The 18701-nt window shown below is 52.4% G+C and overlaps 1 protein-coding gene across 3 annotated transcripts in view; it reads left to right on the top strand.

Annotated features, from left to right (window-relative positions):
- Positions 1-14994, top strand: part of LARS2 (leucyl-tRNA synthetase 2, mitochondrial) — a 146335-nt gene extending 131341 nt beyond the window's left edge. For 2 of the 3 annotated variants that reach the window (XR_003606684.2, XR_003606682.2), the window contains one exon: positions 260-343. Coding sequence is in view for 1 of the 3 variants with exons in the window: in XM_028087167.2 (XP_027942968.1) it covers positions 260-371; positions 10042-10169; positions 14813-14992 (420 nt within the window). In the remaining 2 variants the exon portion in view is untranslated. Of the gene's footprint in view, positions 1-259; positions 372-10041; positions 10170-14812 lie in introns of those variants that run through there. The other variant, XM_028087167.2, reaches the window with a different exon arrangement.
- Positions 14995-18701: the final 3707 nt, after the last annotated feature.

Below are 18701 nucleotides of genomic sequence, written 5' to 3'. Positions count from 1 at the left end.
CTCCAAGGGTACTGGTGGGAACTACATGAATCAGCCTCAGACCAAGGGCGTAGTCCATGCTCCACGAGGAATAGTGTACATGTTATTGCTATTGCTGCTCTGCTTTTAATACTGTGACTAAAAGGGGCGAGTTCAGTGTCCGGAGCAAACGTGGGTGGGAAGGAGGGTTCCTGCCTACCTGCTTGGGTCTCTGGCCTTCCGTGCCCTGGCTTGTTTCGTGCGCCTCAGTGTTCTTCCACCGTTCTTTTCTGTTCCTCAGCAAGCTTCTCAGAGAGTGGTCCTCCACAGCCCCGAGTTTGAGGACGCGCTGTGTGCCCTGACAGTGATGGCCTCCCCGATGGCCCCCCACATCACCTCGGAGCTCTGGGCAGGTAGGTGGGGGCATCCTCGCCAGACCCGCTACTGCTAACCTGGATGTGCCCCAGCCTCTCGTGGAACTCGACTTGGGGCCCAGATGTCCTCAGGCGTGGGGCCCAGCGTTTGGCACCTGTACCAAGGGACCTCTGTGCCTTGCAGTCGGAATGGGGGTACTTCTGCGTGCTCACCCCTGCCGAAGGGGAAGGCCCCTCTCCGCATTGGCGCCCCGCACCCGCCCCTCTGGGAATGCGGACGGCCCCGCGGGGCGCTCTTTCTCCGAACCCAGCCTCCCGCTCTCCATAGGCCACAACCCCACGTTCTCTTTCTAAGAGGGGAACGTAGGGTTAGTCCCACTTTACAGATGGAGAAAAGGACGCCTGGAGTCAGGCTGCAGATCTAAAATTTACTTAAACTGGGATTCGGGTCTCTCCAGCAGACCGTCCTTCCTAAACTGGGCACTGAAGCGAGTCCCCCTGACTGAGGCTCACTGGCTAAGTGGGGAAGCTTCCACCCCGCCCGCCCCCTTGGAGGTCCCAGTTCTGGAGCTGGGGAAATGACTGGAGAGTGTTGTTTTGTTTGTTTGTTTAAGACTTTAGTTGAGAGAGAGAGAGAGCATGAGCTGGGGGTAGGGGCAGCAGGAGAGGGAGAAACAGACTCCCCGCTGAGCAGGGAACCCTACACGGGGCTCGATCCCAGGACCCTGGGATCATGCCCTGAGCCGAAGGCAGACGCTTAACCGACTGAGCCACCCAGGCGCCCCATGACGAGAGTTTTTAGCCAGCTCCCGGGTGATTCTGATGCACAGGCAGGTGGGGGACTGTGTCCCTCTACTGTTAAGACCTGGCTCTCAGGGGCGCCTGGGTGGCTCAGTCAGTTAAGCGGCTGCCTTCGGCTCAGGTCATGACCCCAGGGTCCTGGGACCGAGCCCCACGTCAGGCTCCCTGCTCAGCGGAGAGCATGCTTCTTCCTCTCCCTCTCCCTGCTGTTCTGCCTACTTGTGCTCTCTCTCTCTCTGTCAAATAAATAAATAAAATCTTAAAAAAAAGACCTGGCTCTCAGAGGAAAGCCTAAGGCAAGATTTCATGCGCTTTTTTTCTCTCGTAGGGCCGCCTCTTGAGAGCATTTTCAGGGCGCATTGGTCATTCTAAAAGGCCCTCACTAGAAATACCAACATCCTGTCCTTTTAAGAAATAATTTGAACATTCTTTACCCTAAACTGTCTTCAATAGTTAATTCTTTCTTTTCCTTTTTGTCATCTCTATTTCTTGTTAATTTTAATGTGGAGCTACTTTTTTAGATGGTGTGAGGTTTATAGTGTCTTCCCATTTCCTATTTCTGGACACCTAGACCCTTTATAATAACACATCATTGTTTTAAAAGTTGAATAGCTAATTTTTTGTTCACATATGAAATCCTTAGAACACATACCTAAATGTAGTGCTTGCCCAGGAAGGATACAAAACATGAAGGCTTTTGATGGACATCTTCAAATCTCTGGATCCTTGGTGAATATGCACAAACAAGAGCCTCTGTCATGATTCCAGGGGTTTTGCAAGGACGTTGCAATCCCTTGGTGATAAACTCACCCTGCGTGCTGGAATAACCCAACCTGGGCCCACTCCCTCCCTCTGAAGTCCTGAGTGATATGCTTATGACTTTGTTGCTGTGAGGATGAACGTCAGGGCCACGTACCTTATGGGGCCAGAGCAGGTGGATATGTCTTAGAGGAGCTCAGGCCCCCAGGCCTTGGCCTTGGTGTCGGAGGCCTCATGTAGCCTGTCAGGACCGACTCAAGACAGAATGTGGAGCAACAGTTTGGCCACCTTTGCTTTACATGGGACTCCAGCTGGTTGCCTAAGGGTTTACAAGTAAAATTTCATCTGTGAGTATTTCCAATTTAAAAACAAGATACACTTGCAAACATTTTGATTTTTTTTTTAACTTGTAAATGTTTTTAATCACTGCATTAATTGCCCCCAGGCATGACTTTGGTAACTGTTCAGGTGACGTGTCTAGCATTTGCTCCCGTAATCTGCCACGGGCAATTCTGGGCAGAGATCTGAGTTTCCACTTCAGATGATGCCCTTGAAGTGGAAAAGATAAGAATGTTTTTAAGACTCTCAATCTATGTTGCCAGACTATTTTCCTGAAAAGTTAGCCCGTTTCCACTCCAGAGTCTGTTTTTGAAGTATGTGTTCTGTTTCACTGATTTAATTATTGGATTTTCAACGTAGTTTTAACATCTGGTGTGCTAGCCTCCCTTCATTTCTTTTTTCATCAGTCTTTGAGCGCTTCTCACCTGTTTATTCTTCCCAGTAGAACTCTGGTATAATTTTATTATTAACATCCTTGAGATTTTGATTGAAATGTGGGTAAACCTAGAATTAATTTGGGAAGTCCTTACATCTTTACCCCTTCCAGACCTCCATGTGGTCTGTCTCTCCCTTCTATTTTTTTTAAGGTTTTATTTTGGGGGTGCCTGGGTGGCGCAGTTGGTTAAGCATCCCACTCTTGGTTTTGGCTCAGGTCGTGATCTCAGGGTCATGAGATCGAGCCCCGTATCAGGCTCCTTGCTCAGCACGGAGTCTACTTGGGATTCTCATTCCCTCTCCCTCTGCCCCTCCTGCTCGTGCTCCTCCCCCCACACTCTAAAATAAATAAAAATTTTTAAAAAATATTTATTTTTTTAAAGATTCCATTTATTCATTCGACACCCAGATAGAGAGAGAGAGCACGAGCAGGGGGAGAGGCAAAGGCTCTCCGCCGATCCAGGAGCCAGACGTGGGGCTCGATCCCAGGACCCTGGGATCATGACCTGAGCGGAAGGCAGATGCTTAACCATCTGAGCCACCCAGGTGCCCCCAAAAAAGATTGTATTTTTAAGTAATGTCTACACCCAGCGTGGGGCTCGAACTCACAACCCAGAGGTCAAGAGTTGCACACTCCACCAACTAAGCCAGCCAGGCACCCTATCTCCCTCTTCATTCAAGACTTCCATTATGCTGAATCGAGTTTTATAGTTTTGTTCATTTCTTTTGTAGTTTTTCTTCTGACTCTATGCATTTCTTAAGGAGTATTCCCGAGTATTTTTTTGTTATGTTTTTATTTTTGCTCTTGTGACTGGAGTCTTTTCTATCAGTTTTGACTGGTAATGGCTGGGATGTAATTTTTAAAATTTATTTGCATGCTTATTCTCTTATCCAGATTCCCTACAAATCTCTCCTACGTTGGGTAGGGGGTAAAATCCTCTTAGACGTGCTAAGATTCTATGATTAGCAGATAAGGATAAGTGTTCTCTTTCTTTCTAACAGTTATGGCTTGGTGTCTGTGTACATAATGTTTTAAACTGCTCAGAAAACCCTATGGGATGTTCGAGGTGCTGGTCCAGATGGCCCCTGTAATGTTTTGGGGTTTGTGGTTTTTTTTTTTAAGAATTTTTTAGAGAGAGAAGGAGTGTGAGCAGGGTAGGGGAGGGGCAGAAGGAGAGGGAGAGAGAATCTCAAGCCGACTCCCCGCTGAGCATAGAGCCCAGTGTAGGGCTCGGTCCCACGACCCTGAGATCATGACCTGAGCCGAAATCAAGAGTGGGACACTTAACTGACTGAGCCTCCCAGGCACCCGGATAATCCCTATAATGTTAAGGACGCAGCTCTCTGTCCTTGTTTTCCAGAACTCATATTAGGAACGGGAGCTATATTTTATTTAACATCCGTCCTTTACTTGTTGAGGTGTTTGTATCATCTGCTTTTAACTTCCCCCCTTTGCCTTGTTGATATCACTATTGCCCAGTTAATTGATCACCTAATACCAAGCTCTCCCGGCATAGATTCTTCTGGACTATGGTGCAGCGGACTCTGAGTTTACTGTCAAATCCTATCTGCTAGTGTTTTATTTGGAATTTGGCAGTTGTTTTCCTAGGAAGACCAGTTTTTCTCAGCGTGTGTGGTCAGGCTTGGACATGAGGGTTTCACTGACTCCACCAAGTGAATTGCTTTGGGTTCCTCTGTCCTTTGTGGTGGTTTAGAACAGCCTACAGAGGAAGAGATGCTTACCCATTCTCTGCTGAAGAGACAGAGCGCCCTAAAGGGAGGTTGGTATCAGGCCCTGCCACGCTAATTCCATATTCTGCCAGGCAGCCTTTTGTCCTCCCCTTGGGAAGGAAACACGACTCTTTCATTTAGCATCGGCAACCACATTAAGTTTTTTAAATGGCACACGGTTCGTTCTGTCCTAGTCTTCCTTTGCTTTAGAACAAACCAATCTAATTTGTAATAAACTTACCCTTATCCTGGAGCATGCACACCTCTCCCTTTTATCTTCCTGCTTCGTCCCGCGTTGTCTTCTTCCTCCCGCATTTCATTTCTCTCACGAAGGACAGATGTCAGCGGGATTGGCAGAAACATCCCCCTCTTGCACGCCCCTTTGGTTGTGTGGCGGGCGGGCAGAGAGGATCCCCTCTCCCCAGGGCCCTGTCCCTCCGTGGCAGTTCTTAGGAACCAAGTGTACACTGTGGCACGGCAGGATCCCCGACAGGACACACGCTAGAGCATCGGGATAGAAACTAGCCCATTCCAAACCTTGCGCCCTGAATTTTCCAACGCATCACACACAGCTTCTGTGAGCTGTGGCATAGGAAGTCGGTAGAGATTGAATGTGAGGTTTGCTGCAGTGTTTCATTCAGTTGGGTTTATTGAGCACGTATTTTATGTGCCAGGCTCTGTTCTGGGCCTTTGTGGGAGAACTGGGGGAGGGCGGTCTTCCCTCAAGTTTTACAAATTCGTAGCAACTAATTTTGTTTTTTTTTTTTAATTCGAGGAAGTAATGGGAAACCTTTGTCTTGTGGCTCTCCACATGTGTACATGTCACAGCCTCTGAATGAGCCGCAGGGTCCATGACAGAGTCAACTGAGGAGCCCCACGCACCTGGTGTGGCACCCTGGTCATTAAGTCACAGGTGCGGGTCAGGTGCCCTCAGTAGAGAATGGAGACGTGACTCCTTCCCGCCTCTCCAAGAGCGAAGGAGGCCCGGTGTCTCAGGGTGTGGGGAGTCCTTTGCAGTCAGAAGCACCGTATCGCGAGGAGCATCATTGTCATCCCGCACTGTCAGTCATTCTCGATCCAGGGCTTTGGACAGTTTTTACACACATTTCATTTGTTCTAGAAAACTTTGCTTTCATGTAGCTTCTGGTTTCACTCCCGTGTCTTCGACAGATAACTCAGAATGGCTATAAAGGGAAGACAGTGAGGGTGGAATGTTCAGAAACTGCCATTTTCTAGAGTTCCCTAGAGAAGCAGATTTTCACAGAAGAGATTCTCCCCCAAAGAGCAGCAGAATTGGGATCTGTCTTCTAGGGGAGATTCGGAGTCCTGTGCGCAAAATGGCCATCACTGCCATGGACAGAAAGAGAACAATCCAGAGAAGCTGAAGAGTCCCCTACCAATCTCTTTTTATTTTTTTTAAGATTTTTATTTATTTATTTGACAGAGAGAGACACAGCGAGAGAAGGAACACAAGCAGGGGGAGTGGGAGAGGGAGAAGCAGGCTCCCCGCCGAGCAGGGAGCCCGATGCGGGGCTCGATCCCAGGTCCTGGAATCATGACCTGAGCCGAAGGCAGACGCCTAACGACTGAGCCACCTAGGCGCCCCCCCCACCCACCAATCTCTTAAGGAGTCAGTGGAGACCTTCAGTAAGAAAGAGAATCAACGTCTTCGCAGTTGGTAAACTGCAACAGGATGAGGAAATCTTTTTTCCTTCCTGAAGTTTTGGATCTGAGAAGCTCAAGGCACCACATCTGAATCCACACAGTTAACTTTTGTGTACCATAATAGAGTATTGTGCTCCCCAGCTGAGGGTGTTAGCTGCTCGCTTAGGGAAATTTTGTGTTTGGAGTCACTGATACTGTTTCCAGACAAAGGACACAAGGTTTCCTTTGTTGGTGGACAGTAAAAGAGTAGAAAATCACCGGACAGGGAGCTTCTCGGTGGTACTCCGGTTGGAGGTGTAATTTCATCATCGTCAAAAATGACCTTCCTAATAGACAACAGTATGGATGGATCCCAGGGGGATTATGCTGCGTGAAAAAAAGTCAGTCTCCAAAGGTTATATACTCTATGATTCCATTTATGTAACATTCTTGAAATAACCAAATTATAGAGATAGAAAACACATCAGTGGTCGCCAGGGCTTAGGGACTGGGCAGAGGGGGCAGTGGCCATATAGAGGGGACCACGAGGAGCCCAGTGGTGGCCGAGCAGCCCTGGATCTTGACTGTGGCGAAGGTTATGTGAAGCTGCCCACTTGTCGTGCTAGTGCTTATAACAACTGATGAGATCTGTGTAAGCTCTGTAGAGTGTACCCTTCTCAGTGTCCTGGTTTACACGGGACCACAGGGGGAGGCAGGCAGAGGGGTCACATTTCTTTACGACCTCCAGTGAACGTTTCTGTTTTCCGGCCACTCTTATGGCTGTGCGGCGATTCTTTTCTTTCTGGATTCCAGGCTTTACCTCGTGGGAGCTCTGGGTCTCCCATCAGTACCGTAATTGTGAGGTGACAGCAAGGGGGACCCCATGCCCCCCCAGGCATTCGGAACAGGCGTGTAATCCTGAAGCATGAGGCTGCCGCCACGAATCCATTTTTCTTCGTAAAATGAAAACGGCTGCGAAATAGCATAGCTTAGTGTTTTGCTATACATATGCACTGTATCCCTTAATTTCAACACAATTACAAACATACAAATCACGTAGGGGTGTGTGTGCGACCATTGTAGAGGAGAAGTTCTCACTGACGTTCTGATGGCGTTTTCTGTACAAATATGTGTGCGGCATTGGTGTTGTTAGCTCAAAATAACGTCAGTGGAATTCCTTCAGTGGGTAAAGGCTAAAATGAACTGGCATCCCATCCTATCCATTTTCTTGGAATCGCCAGGGCTGGGTGAGGCTCAGTGGGCCTCAGAGGCCATGGAGTCCCCAAGTCCAGCCTCGTGTGTGTGTGTGTGTGTGTGTGTGTGTGTGTGAGCACAGGGGTGGGGGGTGGAGCAGGTCTGATGGTGGCCAGCAAGAGAGGCTGCCCACCCCAAGACCCACTCCCGGGCGCCCCGGGGGCGTGGTGACCTCCCCAGCTCTCAGACCATGCGAGGAGCTTGCGTGGGTTGTTGCAGTCATTTTGAAGGAAGGTCAGCGACAACGGCCCTCCCAGTGGAGGGGCAGGAGGGGGGTAGGCCACAGGCGACAGCCGGCCCTCCACGGTGGCCTTGCATGCCAGGGCTCTGGCACATCCCAGCCCGTGTGCAGACTTTCTCCAGGTGCTGCCCAAAGGCCAGCTCTCGACCTGGCATGTGTTCTATAAAGAAACCATCCTATTTGCTATGCAAACGTTAGGTCTTTGTACTTCCCTAAAGAGTAGGGAGGCAAAAACACGGCGGAGAACCCACAGCCGTGAGTTTCTGTCCCGCCGCGCTGAGCAGGGTGGCCCCACTCCCGTCTGTGTAGAAACTCTGGTGGGGACCCAGGCTGCCCCAGGAAGGCCGGGCTTCCTCATTTTTTTTTTTTTTAAGTGGAATTTGCAACAACTTCTGCCCAGAACATTTGTGTCCAAGGCCCTTTCATCTCCCGGGCATCCTGTATGACTACCATGCGGAGGTTCTGGAATCCTTCCCACTGCAGCTGGGTCACAGGACCAGCCATACGGGGCCAGCCTGCTAAAGTAACGAAATGATCATCTCCCTTCTGTGACCTCTGTCTCGTATTTAGACAAGAGTCTTAATAGTACCCCTTCTGAGGAACGAGCAGGAAGCTCCTTTCGGCTCCTGCCAAACGGCCCATCTGTTAGCGGTGGAGCAGGTCCGTCAGTAAGTGCTGGAAGCCCAGGGTACAGGGGCCAGCAGGGCCCCAGGAATACAGCTCTGACAACACTTGGTCCACAGACGCGGACAGGCCTTCCCTCCCCTCAGACTGACCAGCAGCCCAGGCTTACAGCGAGAGCACCAGAGAGAAAAACCCAAGACCGGTCCTGGAACTGGCTGTAGCCATCTGCCAGCGACATAAACAGCTGGAGCTTAGAACGCAGACCAGCTGTGTCACCGAGCGCACGTCCGAGAGGGGCTGACCGGTTTTTGGGCAGCAAAACTGTCAGGAAAGCGGTGTGACCAACACCTTCCGGCCTGTGCTTCCACGCATTGCAGACGGCCACTTTGAGCAGCTTCGTGGAGTAGCTTTGCATGGTCCTTAAATCCTTAAAAAAAAAATCAAAAGTTTAAAAAGTCCTGTGCAGATGAACATGATTTTCTTCTCTCTAGTTTGACCTTTTACAAATTCTCTGCAAGGAGCACGCATTACTTTGCCCTCAAGGAAAGTAAAACGTTGTCAGTCCAGCCCAGTGTTCCAGGCACTGGTGTTGGTGTTGGTGGGATTCATTCCCTCCATCTGGCAAGTTGGCTTCAGACCCCCCCCGAGGCATGGGCCCGTCCCTCAAATGCATCTCCTGGGCTCAGTGCTAATAGTAAGGAGGAGGTGTGCAAGGGCTACCCCCCTCCGGCTCCCCTGGACAAGCCATCCACAGCACGAAGGCCCTGCAGCGGCCACAGCTCCGCCCCGGCGTGGGCACACTGCCACGTTCACTGCCCCCCAGCGCCCTCCTCTGGGGGGATGAGGAGCCAGGGGGGATGTGGCCATGCTGGTAGCACCCCGGGCTCTGTATTCTGATGTGTGCATTTCCTGCGCGTTTGGGGGCACCTCTTGTGCTCATGAGATCGGCAGAGGCTTTGCAGTCACAGCTTTTCCTGCGAGTAACCCTACCTTGGCTGCAGTCCTCGTCCAGCCCTGTGGGCGCTGAGCCCAGCCGCCTCGGCTTTGGGGTTACAGCATGAAGCACTCTAGGACGCAAGACTGGGGGGGAATTTCCTTCCTCACTGCTTCCTCGCGTTTGACCCATCCTGAACCAAGGCCAGCTCTTTCCAATTCAGTCGTTGGCAGGAGCCCCTCTCGAGAAGAAGTGTAGCGTGAAGGCTGAGATCCTTCTGAGAAGGTGGAGAAGGAGCACCCAGCTGTTCTCGGCATGTTGGCTCCAGTGATCATGAGTAAAAGGACCGGGTAGGAGGCCCTCGCAGACCACAAGTATTCACAGGCAGGAAAGGAAATGAGCATGGCTCATTATTTTGGGATCCGCTCTCAGGAGCACAAAGGCGTTCCTTCAGCAACAGAACTGCAGAGACCAAGGAAAATCAGCCTTGTTTTTTCCAAATGCACACTTTGTGTATTTATTCGATAGAGAGAGCGAGAAAGCACAAGCAGGGGGAATAGTAAATGGAGAGGGAGAAACAGGCTTCCCACAGAGCAGGGAGTCCGAGGCGGGGCTCGATCCCAGGACCCTTGGATGATGACCTGAGCTGAAGGCAGACGCTTAACCGACTGAGCCACTCAGGCGCCCTTGTAAATGCACACTTTAGAACAAAGTGTCCATCCATCTGTACAGCTCTGGGTACTATTTAAAAAGGGGGGGCTACCTATCAGCCCAGGATGATAAACCGGGCTAAAGTAAGTGGCGGGGGGGGGGGCCCGGTAAGCTGTGTAAAGCCGAGGTGCGGCGTCAGGCAGCTCCAAGCCAGGCTGCATTGGGGTGAAAGCAGTGTACCCTGCTTCCATAAGCCTCGCGTGTGCCCCGTGACTCTCTGTGCCTTGACGTTGCAGGCCTGGCGCAGGTGCCCGGGAAGCTGTGTGCCCACTACGCCTGGGACGCCGGTGTGCTGCTTCAGGCGTGGCCGGCCGTGGACCCACAGTTCCTCCAGCAGCCCGACGTGGTGGAGATGGCCGTCCTGGTGAGTGTCTCCTGCAGCCCCAGAGCCGGAGGTGAACCTGACTGGGGCAGGTCGTCGGGCCTTTCTGGCCCACCCAGCCTGACTCGGCCTGACCGCCCCGCCCGTCTTACACTTTAGCTTTGAGGTCACCACACACCACGAGCTTGTGAGCATCAAGCGCTCATGGCCCTCAAGGGATGAGAAGGTGGACCACATAAGCTTGTCCTGCTTTATAGGTTCTGATCGCCTTGCCCTCCCGCGGTGTCGCAGTCTCCTTGGCGGCTCCTGGTTCATTTAGGGAGGAGGGTGATGGTGAGCAGGTTGGCAGAGCAGGAACACCTCCCCAAAAATGCTATTTCAGAAAGGCCACATAACGTTTCTTTCTTTTCTTTTCTTTTTTTCTTTTTTGGTAAATGGCATCATTGTAGATACATAAAAGTAGTTTTTTATTTCAACCTTTTACAGAGCAAATAACTCAGATAGTTTATCCTTTATGTAATTTTTACATATTTAATGGGTGTTTGCTCTGAAACACATTATAAGGAATACTTAATGCTGATGTGGCTGAAGAGGGAAAGAGGAACGGGGGGCCCCTTGGCACGTCTCTGAACCACACGTGGGGCCAGGTCATTCACATCCAAGATTTCATTACGCTCTTATCACTCTGTCAAATAGGCATTTCCATTCTCATTGATTTCAGTTGAGAAATCAGGTTCGGAAAAGTTGGTCACCTTGCCCAAGTTTATTTGCTCATTCGTCAGTAATGATCGAGTTACCTGCTGTGGGTGAGGCACAGTGGTGGGCTCTGGGGGTACAAAACCAAACGGGACAGACAGGGTCCCTGCCCTGGTGGAGCTGAAAGCCGAGTGGGAGAGATCGGGAAAAGGAAAGAAAAATAAATAAAATCGCTGCAAATGGTGAAAAGGGCCATGAACACACCACCCAGGAGCTGAGGGAGAGCCCAGCCTCACAGGGGCCCAGTTGGCCAGGCCCCAGCTCTTCTGCATCTGTGCAAACCATGGGCCCAACCGGCGGGTCGGTGTTTGGAAAGACGGCTCCGTGCAGGAGACCCGGCCCCTTCCTAGCCACTCTGTCTCCACACCACCTCCCCTGGCACCTAGTTCCCCCCCAGCCCCACTTTGCTTCCCCCACGGAGGGGAGGACGTGGGCCTGCCCTGGTGGGCTTCTTCCCCAAAGCCTCAAAACCGAAAATAGCCTTGTGGCACAGAGAAGTTTCTTTACCCTAAGTAACATTTATAAGAAATAATCCCGTGTACCCCTGAGAACTTGTCCTCAGCACGAAGAAGTGCCAACTTGAGAAACCGAAGTTTGAGTCGATACAATACCATTCCACTTCAATCGCTGTAGAAAAGACATCTAGTTCTGGTCGGTCGTTGGTAAAATGGTTTTACATTACTGTGGGAGTGAAAACCCAAAGCTTAAGACGGGAGTAGGACTCCCTGCAGGTTACCCAGCTGGAGAACTTCCGACTCGGGGCACTGGGCCACGTGGTGGAACTTCCGTGGGGGCCTGTGTTCTGTGTCCGTGTGACCTCAGTTGGGGCCCTGGCCAGAAATAGCAGATGCGGTGACAGCATAGTGTCATTCAGCATGGCTCAGGCCCGCCACGCCCGTAGTATGCAGGGCTGGGCCCAACGCCGGGAATCCCCAGCCCGGAGGCTCCGCCTTAGATTCGAGCAGCTCAGTGCCCAGGAGGGACCATCTTAAGGGGCCCACGACTGCCACGCGCACGGGGAGTTTCTGTAGCCTCCAGGTTAAGGCATAGAGCTTGGGAGTGAGACCATCCTGCTTGGAAGTCTTCGTGTCACAGAATAGTTCTGTAGGCCTCTGTTTTCTCAACAACGAAAGGGGGCGAACTCAGTGTCTCGCTTTGCCCGTTGTGGAAAGAATTAGATTGGATAATGCCAGGCACTGCTTAGCCTGCTTCTGGACGCACTAATGACAAAACCCACTAACAGGTAGTGAGCGCCGACTAAGGGCTGGGCGCTGCCCTAAGAACTTTCCAGATACTCGTTTACCCTGCACGACAGCCCTGGGAGTGGGCCCTGGTTTACCCATGTCACAGACGAGGCAGCTGTGTGACCAAGTCCATTTTACAGGCGAGGGAACGGCAACAGGAGGGGGCCCGATCCCCCGGGGAGATAGCAGGTGCCGATAGCTGCTGGTGTGGACATCGCTGCTTCTGGCAGCCGGGCATGGCTGCAAGGGGGCGTGGGGCCTGGGCTCGAAAGAGGAGCAGTGTTTCCCTGGTGGAAGAGAATGCCTGATCGCCGGGAGCAAAGGCAGAGACAGCCCTCAGTGATGTCGGGTCTGTGAGCTGTGGCGAGGCTAGAACTTGGGCATAGGCAGGGTGCCACTGGGGAGAAGGCCAGGCCCCAACCCCGAGAGGGTTGGGGGCTGGCAGGGCATCTGATCAGGGGAGGAGCGGACCCAGGAGGTCCTCCTGTCTCCACCGCTTGCTGGGTGAACTGGCTTCACCTCATGTGCCTCGGCTTCCCCGTCTGTAAAATGGGCACGGAGTGGTCATGCATGTCCCTCATGGGGCTATGGGAGGAGAAATAGGTTGGCTTAGGTGGATTGCGTGGCTCAGCACCTGTCACGGAGCAAGAGCTTAGTCAGCGGGAGCTTTCATTGTTCCTAGCTATCACATGTCCCTGGGTGGCCATGGGTGGGACAGGGGCAGTGCTCACGGCCAGGGACCTGTGAGGCAGCAGTTGGAAAAGTCCGGGAGAAGGATGCTGAGGCCCTAGACCGAGGCTGTGAGTAGTAAGGGAAGGTAGCAAAAACGGAAGCTTGCAGGGCCACCAAATGGGGACTGGAAGACTTCTCCCAAGTCAGATGGCCACTATTTGAGGTGATTTGAAAGAGCTGCTTCCCCTTTAGGCCCCTGAAGGCCAGGTCCAGTGTGGAATCCCACCTGGGCTTCTGTTGTCCATTTAACTGGTGCCTCGTGTCAGGAGGTGGGGTGTGATGGAGACCCACTCACTCTGAAGGGACCGCCCTGGGTAAGGCAACTCAGGGGAGCCCCAGGAGCCAGAAGCCCGGAGAGGGTGCCCGGGGCCGCGTGGGAAGGCCCATTGGGCTTCCTGGCCACATCCAGAGGTCACGAGCCCCACCCTTGCCCCAGCCGGGGTCAAGAATGACTCAGCTCCCTGGACAGGCCTCACCAAGGACAGCTGAGGGCCAGCCCCCAGGCTCCAGGGAGGCGCTGAGTCTAGAAGTATTTTGGGTCATGGTGCTGAGGCCATGTACTGAAGAGGACATCCCACACTGGCTCCTTCCATCCTGGCCGGGAGTCCCGACAAAGGCCAGGGGACAAGGGAGTGTAAGGCCTAGTGAGCTGGTCCCTTCAGACAGGTTTTCTCCCTCAACGATCCAGAGGGATCCATCCTTAAAGAAGAGAAAACTGAAGTCCAAGCCTAAGAGTCTGCACAAGAGCACGGGCTCTCTCCCCCAACACCCCACCACGGCAAGTGGCCGGGGGAGCCCTAGCCCTGGGCCGCTCTTCCCTGGGTGAGAACTGAGACTGGAGCCGTGACTCGTGAACAAGAACCAGTTCTGAGACTGCCGTGTTTGGGAGCCCCAGGACTTCATGAAGGGTGCGGTTTTGGTGTGACAGGATGGGAGTTCTTTCCGAGGTCTTGGTCGAAGCAAGCCTTGTGGTCGTGAAAGGAGGCGGCTTCCAGTGGCTTAGAAACAAGATGGCGTGGGCGGGGAGGGAACAGCAGCCCTAGTCCCACAGCTTTAGGACACCAAACCCCTGCATCCAGGAGACTCACACTTTTTAGAAGAACCATTTTCTAGAATATTTCAGGACACAGTGTGTTACCATCTTTGGCTCCCACCCAGTGACGTAGGTTGTTGATGCAACCAAGAAAAATGCCCCTGAGGTCGACGTACATCTGAAAAAAAAAAAAGAAAAAAGAACGAGGGACACCTGATAGGCTTTGGTTGCAACCTGAGAAATTATTCCTGGTAACTTTTCACAATACGGAGTAAAAAAACCGGGAGCGTTAGTGAAAGAGTTCTTAAGGGAGCGGTGGGATGGAGGATCTGAAGCACAGCTGCTCAGAAGCCATGTGGGCCGTTGGGAGCACCTCCCCCCCAAGCCGATACCGGTTCACATGTGCTGGGAAGCGTGTCCTTACTGAGCGGCACTCAGTGAATAGCCACTGACGTCTGGAACTGGACCGGCCCGTTCCCGGCAAGGCTGAGTTAAGGTGATGTGGGTCCAGTTTCCTGGTCCCCATGCTTGGGCGCCGCGTTGTGGAGTCCAGCCCCCGGCAGGGAGGTTGCCTGCCTTCCACAGGAGCCGGTCACCCCCAAGACCTGGGTAAAATCCTCAGTGACACTCGCTGTGAGCGGAACTTCAACTTGATCCCTAATGACACAGCCGTCCCTCTCCCCCTGGAGGCCACTGAGGGTTTTGACCTAACTTGCAGCAGGGGCGCGCTCCAGGTGTGGTGCCCCATCCGCTCTCTCCCGGTCTGTGGTTTTCGGGCATGAATCCTATCCTCCCTGCCTGCCCTCTGTCCTCTGGGGAAGCTGGTGCCGCATCTTCCTGCTTCCCGCGGGCGTTGGTATGGGGCCCCCTGTCACCCTCAGGATGCTCCTCATTGTCTGTCTCGATCTTCTCCTCCTCAGATCAACAACAAAGCCTGCGGCAAGATCCCCGTGCCGCCGGGAGTCGCACGGGACCAGGACAAAGTCCATGAGCTCATCCTCCAAAGCGAGCTGGGTGTCAGACTCTTGCAGGGGCGAAGCATCAAGAAGGCTTTCCTGTCCCCCAGAACGGCCCTCATCAACTTCCTGGTGCAGGACTGACTGCGGGGGCGGGGGGGGGGGGGGGCGGGGCTGAGGAAGGAGGAGTGTGCTGGCCCAGGGCAGGGAAGCGACCAACGTCTTCAATGTTTACCTTCGTGGTGGGTTGGGTGGGCTTGGGCAGTGCGGTGGGGCCCGGCGCAGGGGTGAGGGTGGGTGTGGGCAGAGGTGGAGGGCTCCGGCAGCCGCTGCAGGTGGAGGAAGCCGGTTGAGGCGTGTGAGGCCACCAGAGGAACTGCTGGGTGTCCCCTGGGTGTCTGCAGGAAGGCGAGAAGAGAAGCAAGTGAGAATGAACGGGGTGCCTCTCGAGCAGCCTGGGAGCTCTGACTCCTAGAAATTGCACACTCCAGGAACATGAGGGTAAACTGAGGACCCACACACTGCACAGGAGCAGCGTGGACAGCCAATGTTGGACGGGTGACAGCCTGAGCATCATGGCAGGTGGTCTCCTCTCTTTCGGGCTGGACGGGGGAGCCATGTGGGTCATGTCCAAATATCCAGTATATGGCGGGGCCCACCGCGCTCTGCAGAAGCTGCTCCGAACCCGAAGGCAGGCGGGGCCTGTCCCTCTGCAGTTGTTCCCACTGCGGGCATGCGCGGATGCCGACTCATGGGCTCTTCCTAACCACTCCCTCGGGGTGTCAGTGTGCTGTGTAGTGAAGCAGAACCACACTGGTTCCGAGCTCAGCTGGAACCAGTCCCGGGGTGCACCACAGCCCTGCGGGGAGGCTGCTCAGGTGGGCCCCAGACGGCCCCGCTGTGGGTGTCGCCCCAGAGCTGGGCGTTCGCTTGAGCGAGCTCCCTGCGGCCGAGGGGGCCCGGTGCCTCCCGGTGCTGCCTCTGTGTTCAAGCCACCGCCGCCTGGCTGCCCGGGAGGGGCCGGGACGGACCCCGTTGTCGGTGCATTCGGGTAATCTGGTTTTCTATGAAGCCAGCAATTAGGTGCTCTTCCCAGAACTGGCCTGAAGCCACTGATTAATACTTAATGGGGCAGTGGAGGAGAATCTAGCCATTCTGTGCTACTGAAAGGCTATGTTTGTTTTCTGATGCCGTTTTTCTGAAGTAGCCTCAGATGTGTCTGTAGTCGAGCTGCTAACAGATGACTTTTTTTAATGCAGTAAGATATGTGTCGTGTGTGATCTTGGAATAGCCGCCATACTTCCCATTCTAGGAGTTAATCAGGAACAGATCGAGGTGTTCCATCATTATCAGAAGCACACGGAAAGTCATAAAGTGAGGTGTGTGGAGGACTTACAGAACGTGGTAGACAACCCTGGTTCAGGCTCGTTAGCCACAGCGGTTAAGTTACTGGATCTCAAATGTGGCTCAACTTGATACCATGCCTGGTCCCCATGCCCAGAAATTCTGATGTAATTGATCTAGGGTGTGTTTGGGCATCAGGGAACCTTACAAGCTGCATGGGTGAGTCTAATGGGCAGCAAAGTGTGAGAACCACTGGGTTAATTGATGGATTTGAACCGTGATGTCTAACTAGTCCTTCCTCTCCCTCTCTCCCGCCTCACTGGGAGCAGTCTGGTGTGGGACTCAAGCAGGATAAGGGCAGGGAGCCCTTTATCTGCACATAATCTGGCCAGAGCAATGGGCCATTAAAGCCTCAAGGCTACTGGACTAACCAGCCTTGGCTTTGGAGAACTTTTTTTTTTTTTTTTTTTGGAAAACAAGAGCTCCTTGGTCCTACTAGAGATGGTTGGTATAAAGAACAATGGAACAGAATGCTAATCCCTGGGGGTAGGGAGGTGGGGTGGGGAATGATCTCAATCCTTTATTAACTGCCTTGATTAGGTCAAAAACCAGACTCGACAAGTTCACTTGCATTATGTCATGTAACTCCCACAAAAACCCTACAGGGAAGGACTTATTCTCTCATAAATACAAAGAAACCCAGGCTCTAAGGTTCGGTGATTTGCTCAGTTTCCACAGCAGAAAAGTAGAACTGGGATTGAAACCCACATCTTCTGGCCTCCAAATCCCCTGATGCCACCCTGCCGTGTTGGCCCGGCCCCCCGCCCCCCCCTGTAATTGCCCGTCTTGGCCCGAAGTGCCACAGTCAGGAACTGGAGACGTTGGCCAAAAGTTGGCTTTCTGAGCAAAGTCTGCCCTGCCCTCTCCTCCTGTGAAGGCCTCACCTCTGTAAAGCCGGGGAGCCACGACACTGGCCTCGGTGCCGGCACAGGTGGGGGGTGCTGGTCCGAGAGCGCGGTGTGGGTTCCATAGGGCTGGAGGCAGAGGTCATTGCCAAATCGGTGGAATGCCCAGGTTCACGGGCGTTGGCAGGGCGATGAGTGAAGAGAGTTTGCACATAGGGAAAGCGGCGCCTGGGAAGCCCCACGGCAGGCAGATGCCCCTACATTAGGTGCCAGCTGTCTGCCAAGGAAAATGAAATTGATCTCTGAGCCCCTAAAACAGTAAATGAGCTGAGCAAAGGCTTAGACATGCTTCAGCCCAACCTAATTGGGGAGCTGGTTAAGGAAAATAGGGTGTAGCCAATCAATGGAAGATGAAGTAGCCAGCCAAAGATGGTTTATTTTAAAAAACCATGTAATATGACATTTTCTCATGACTAAATCAGTATATTTATGCAATGTGATCCTGACCATAATTTTTTTAAAATTCCAACCCTTACAGAGAGAAGGAAATTTGCCCACAAAAATCATCGGTGGAGAGTCCTATGAGTAATTTTTTCCTTCTGTTTACTTTTTTTTTTTTTGCATATTCCAACTTGTATTGGCCATGTGGTATTTCAATAATGGGGGGAAGATATCAAAATGTATATTTTTGTGAAGATCCAAGTGAGCTAAAGGACTGTTCCCCTTGCTTTTTCTTTTTTTTTTTTTTCTCCCACAGTAGCAAGTTGCCCGTTGGGATGTGCCCCAACTAGGAAAACATAGGCTCTTTGTTGTATGCAGTAGAATCTAAAGAAGCAAAAAGCAGCCCCATGAAGCTGGTGTTTGCAGCCACTCAGTGTGGGCAGGTGTGCGACCCTCCTGGGCATCTCAGCCTCAAAATCTTGCAGCCCGAGGACAGAAGAACAGGAGGTAACATTCCCTTCGTGGAACTCTCCTGTCCTTGGTGGATAAACCAATATGGCAGCCAAGAGCGTGAGCTCCAGAGTCAGCCAGAGCAAGGTTCTGTGACTATGTGACCAAGTGACTATGTCACTTGAAACCTCAGTGAACCTTTGTTTTCTCAACGATAAAACAGGAGTAAAAACCATGCCTTGGGGTATGAGGATAAAGTAAGAGAATGTGTGTAAAGCACGTGGCACATAATCTTTCACTGAAAGAGAATGGCTCATTATGAGTAATCTTGCCTGAGTAAAAATAGGCTAATGGTCTAGAATGGGATTATCTTTGCTCAGAACCGAACAGAACATTTAGAAAAACACTGTATCCCAGGCCTGTTGCGGAAAAAGATTTAAGCAGTAAACTTGGAGGAATTTTAATCCCGTTGGGTAGAATCAGCCCTGTTATTTGGTATTTTCACCTCCTGAGGTGTCCTGTCCTGAAACCTTTGCATTACCTGCGTCCATGATTCCATGCCTGCTGGTTAGTTTCTTGGAGCTTCATCTGGGTGACGGTGATCTCTCCTTGGTGCTGGGGATCCTCTTTCCTTACGGAGTGGCCCAGGCCACAAACGACCCTGACAAGGGTTCGGGAAGCTCCCAGCCTTCTTCCGGCCCCATGCTGGCCAG

Source organism: Eumetopias jubatus, unplaced genomic scaffold (genome assembly GCF_037043125.1).
Source record: "Eumetopias jubatus isolate StellerSeaLion01/CBP00866 unplaced genomic scaffold, mEumJub1_p1.0 scaffold_1, whole genome shotgun sequence".
Taxonomy (NCBI): domain Eukaryota; kingdom Metazoa; phylum Chordata; class Mammalia; order Carnivora; family Otariidae; genus Eumetopias; species Eumetopias jubatus.
This window is presented reverse-complemented; position numbering and strand designations above follow the sequence as displayed.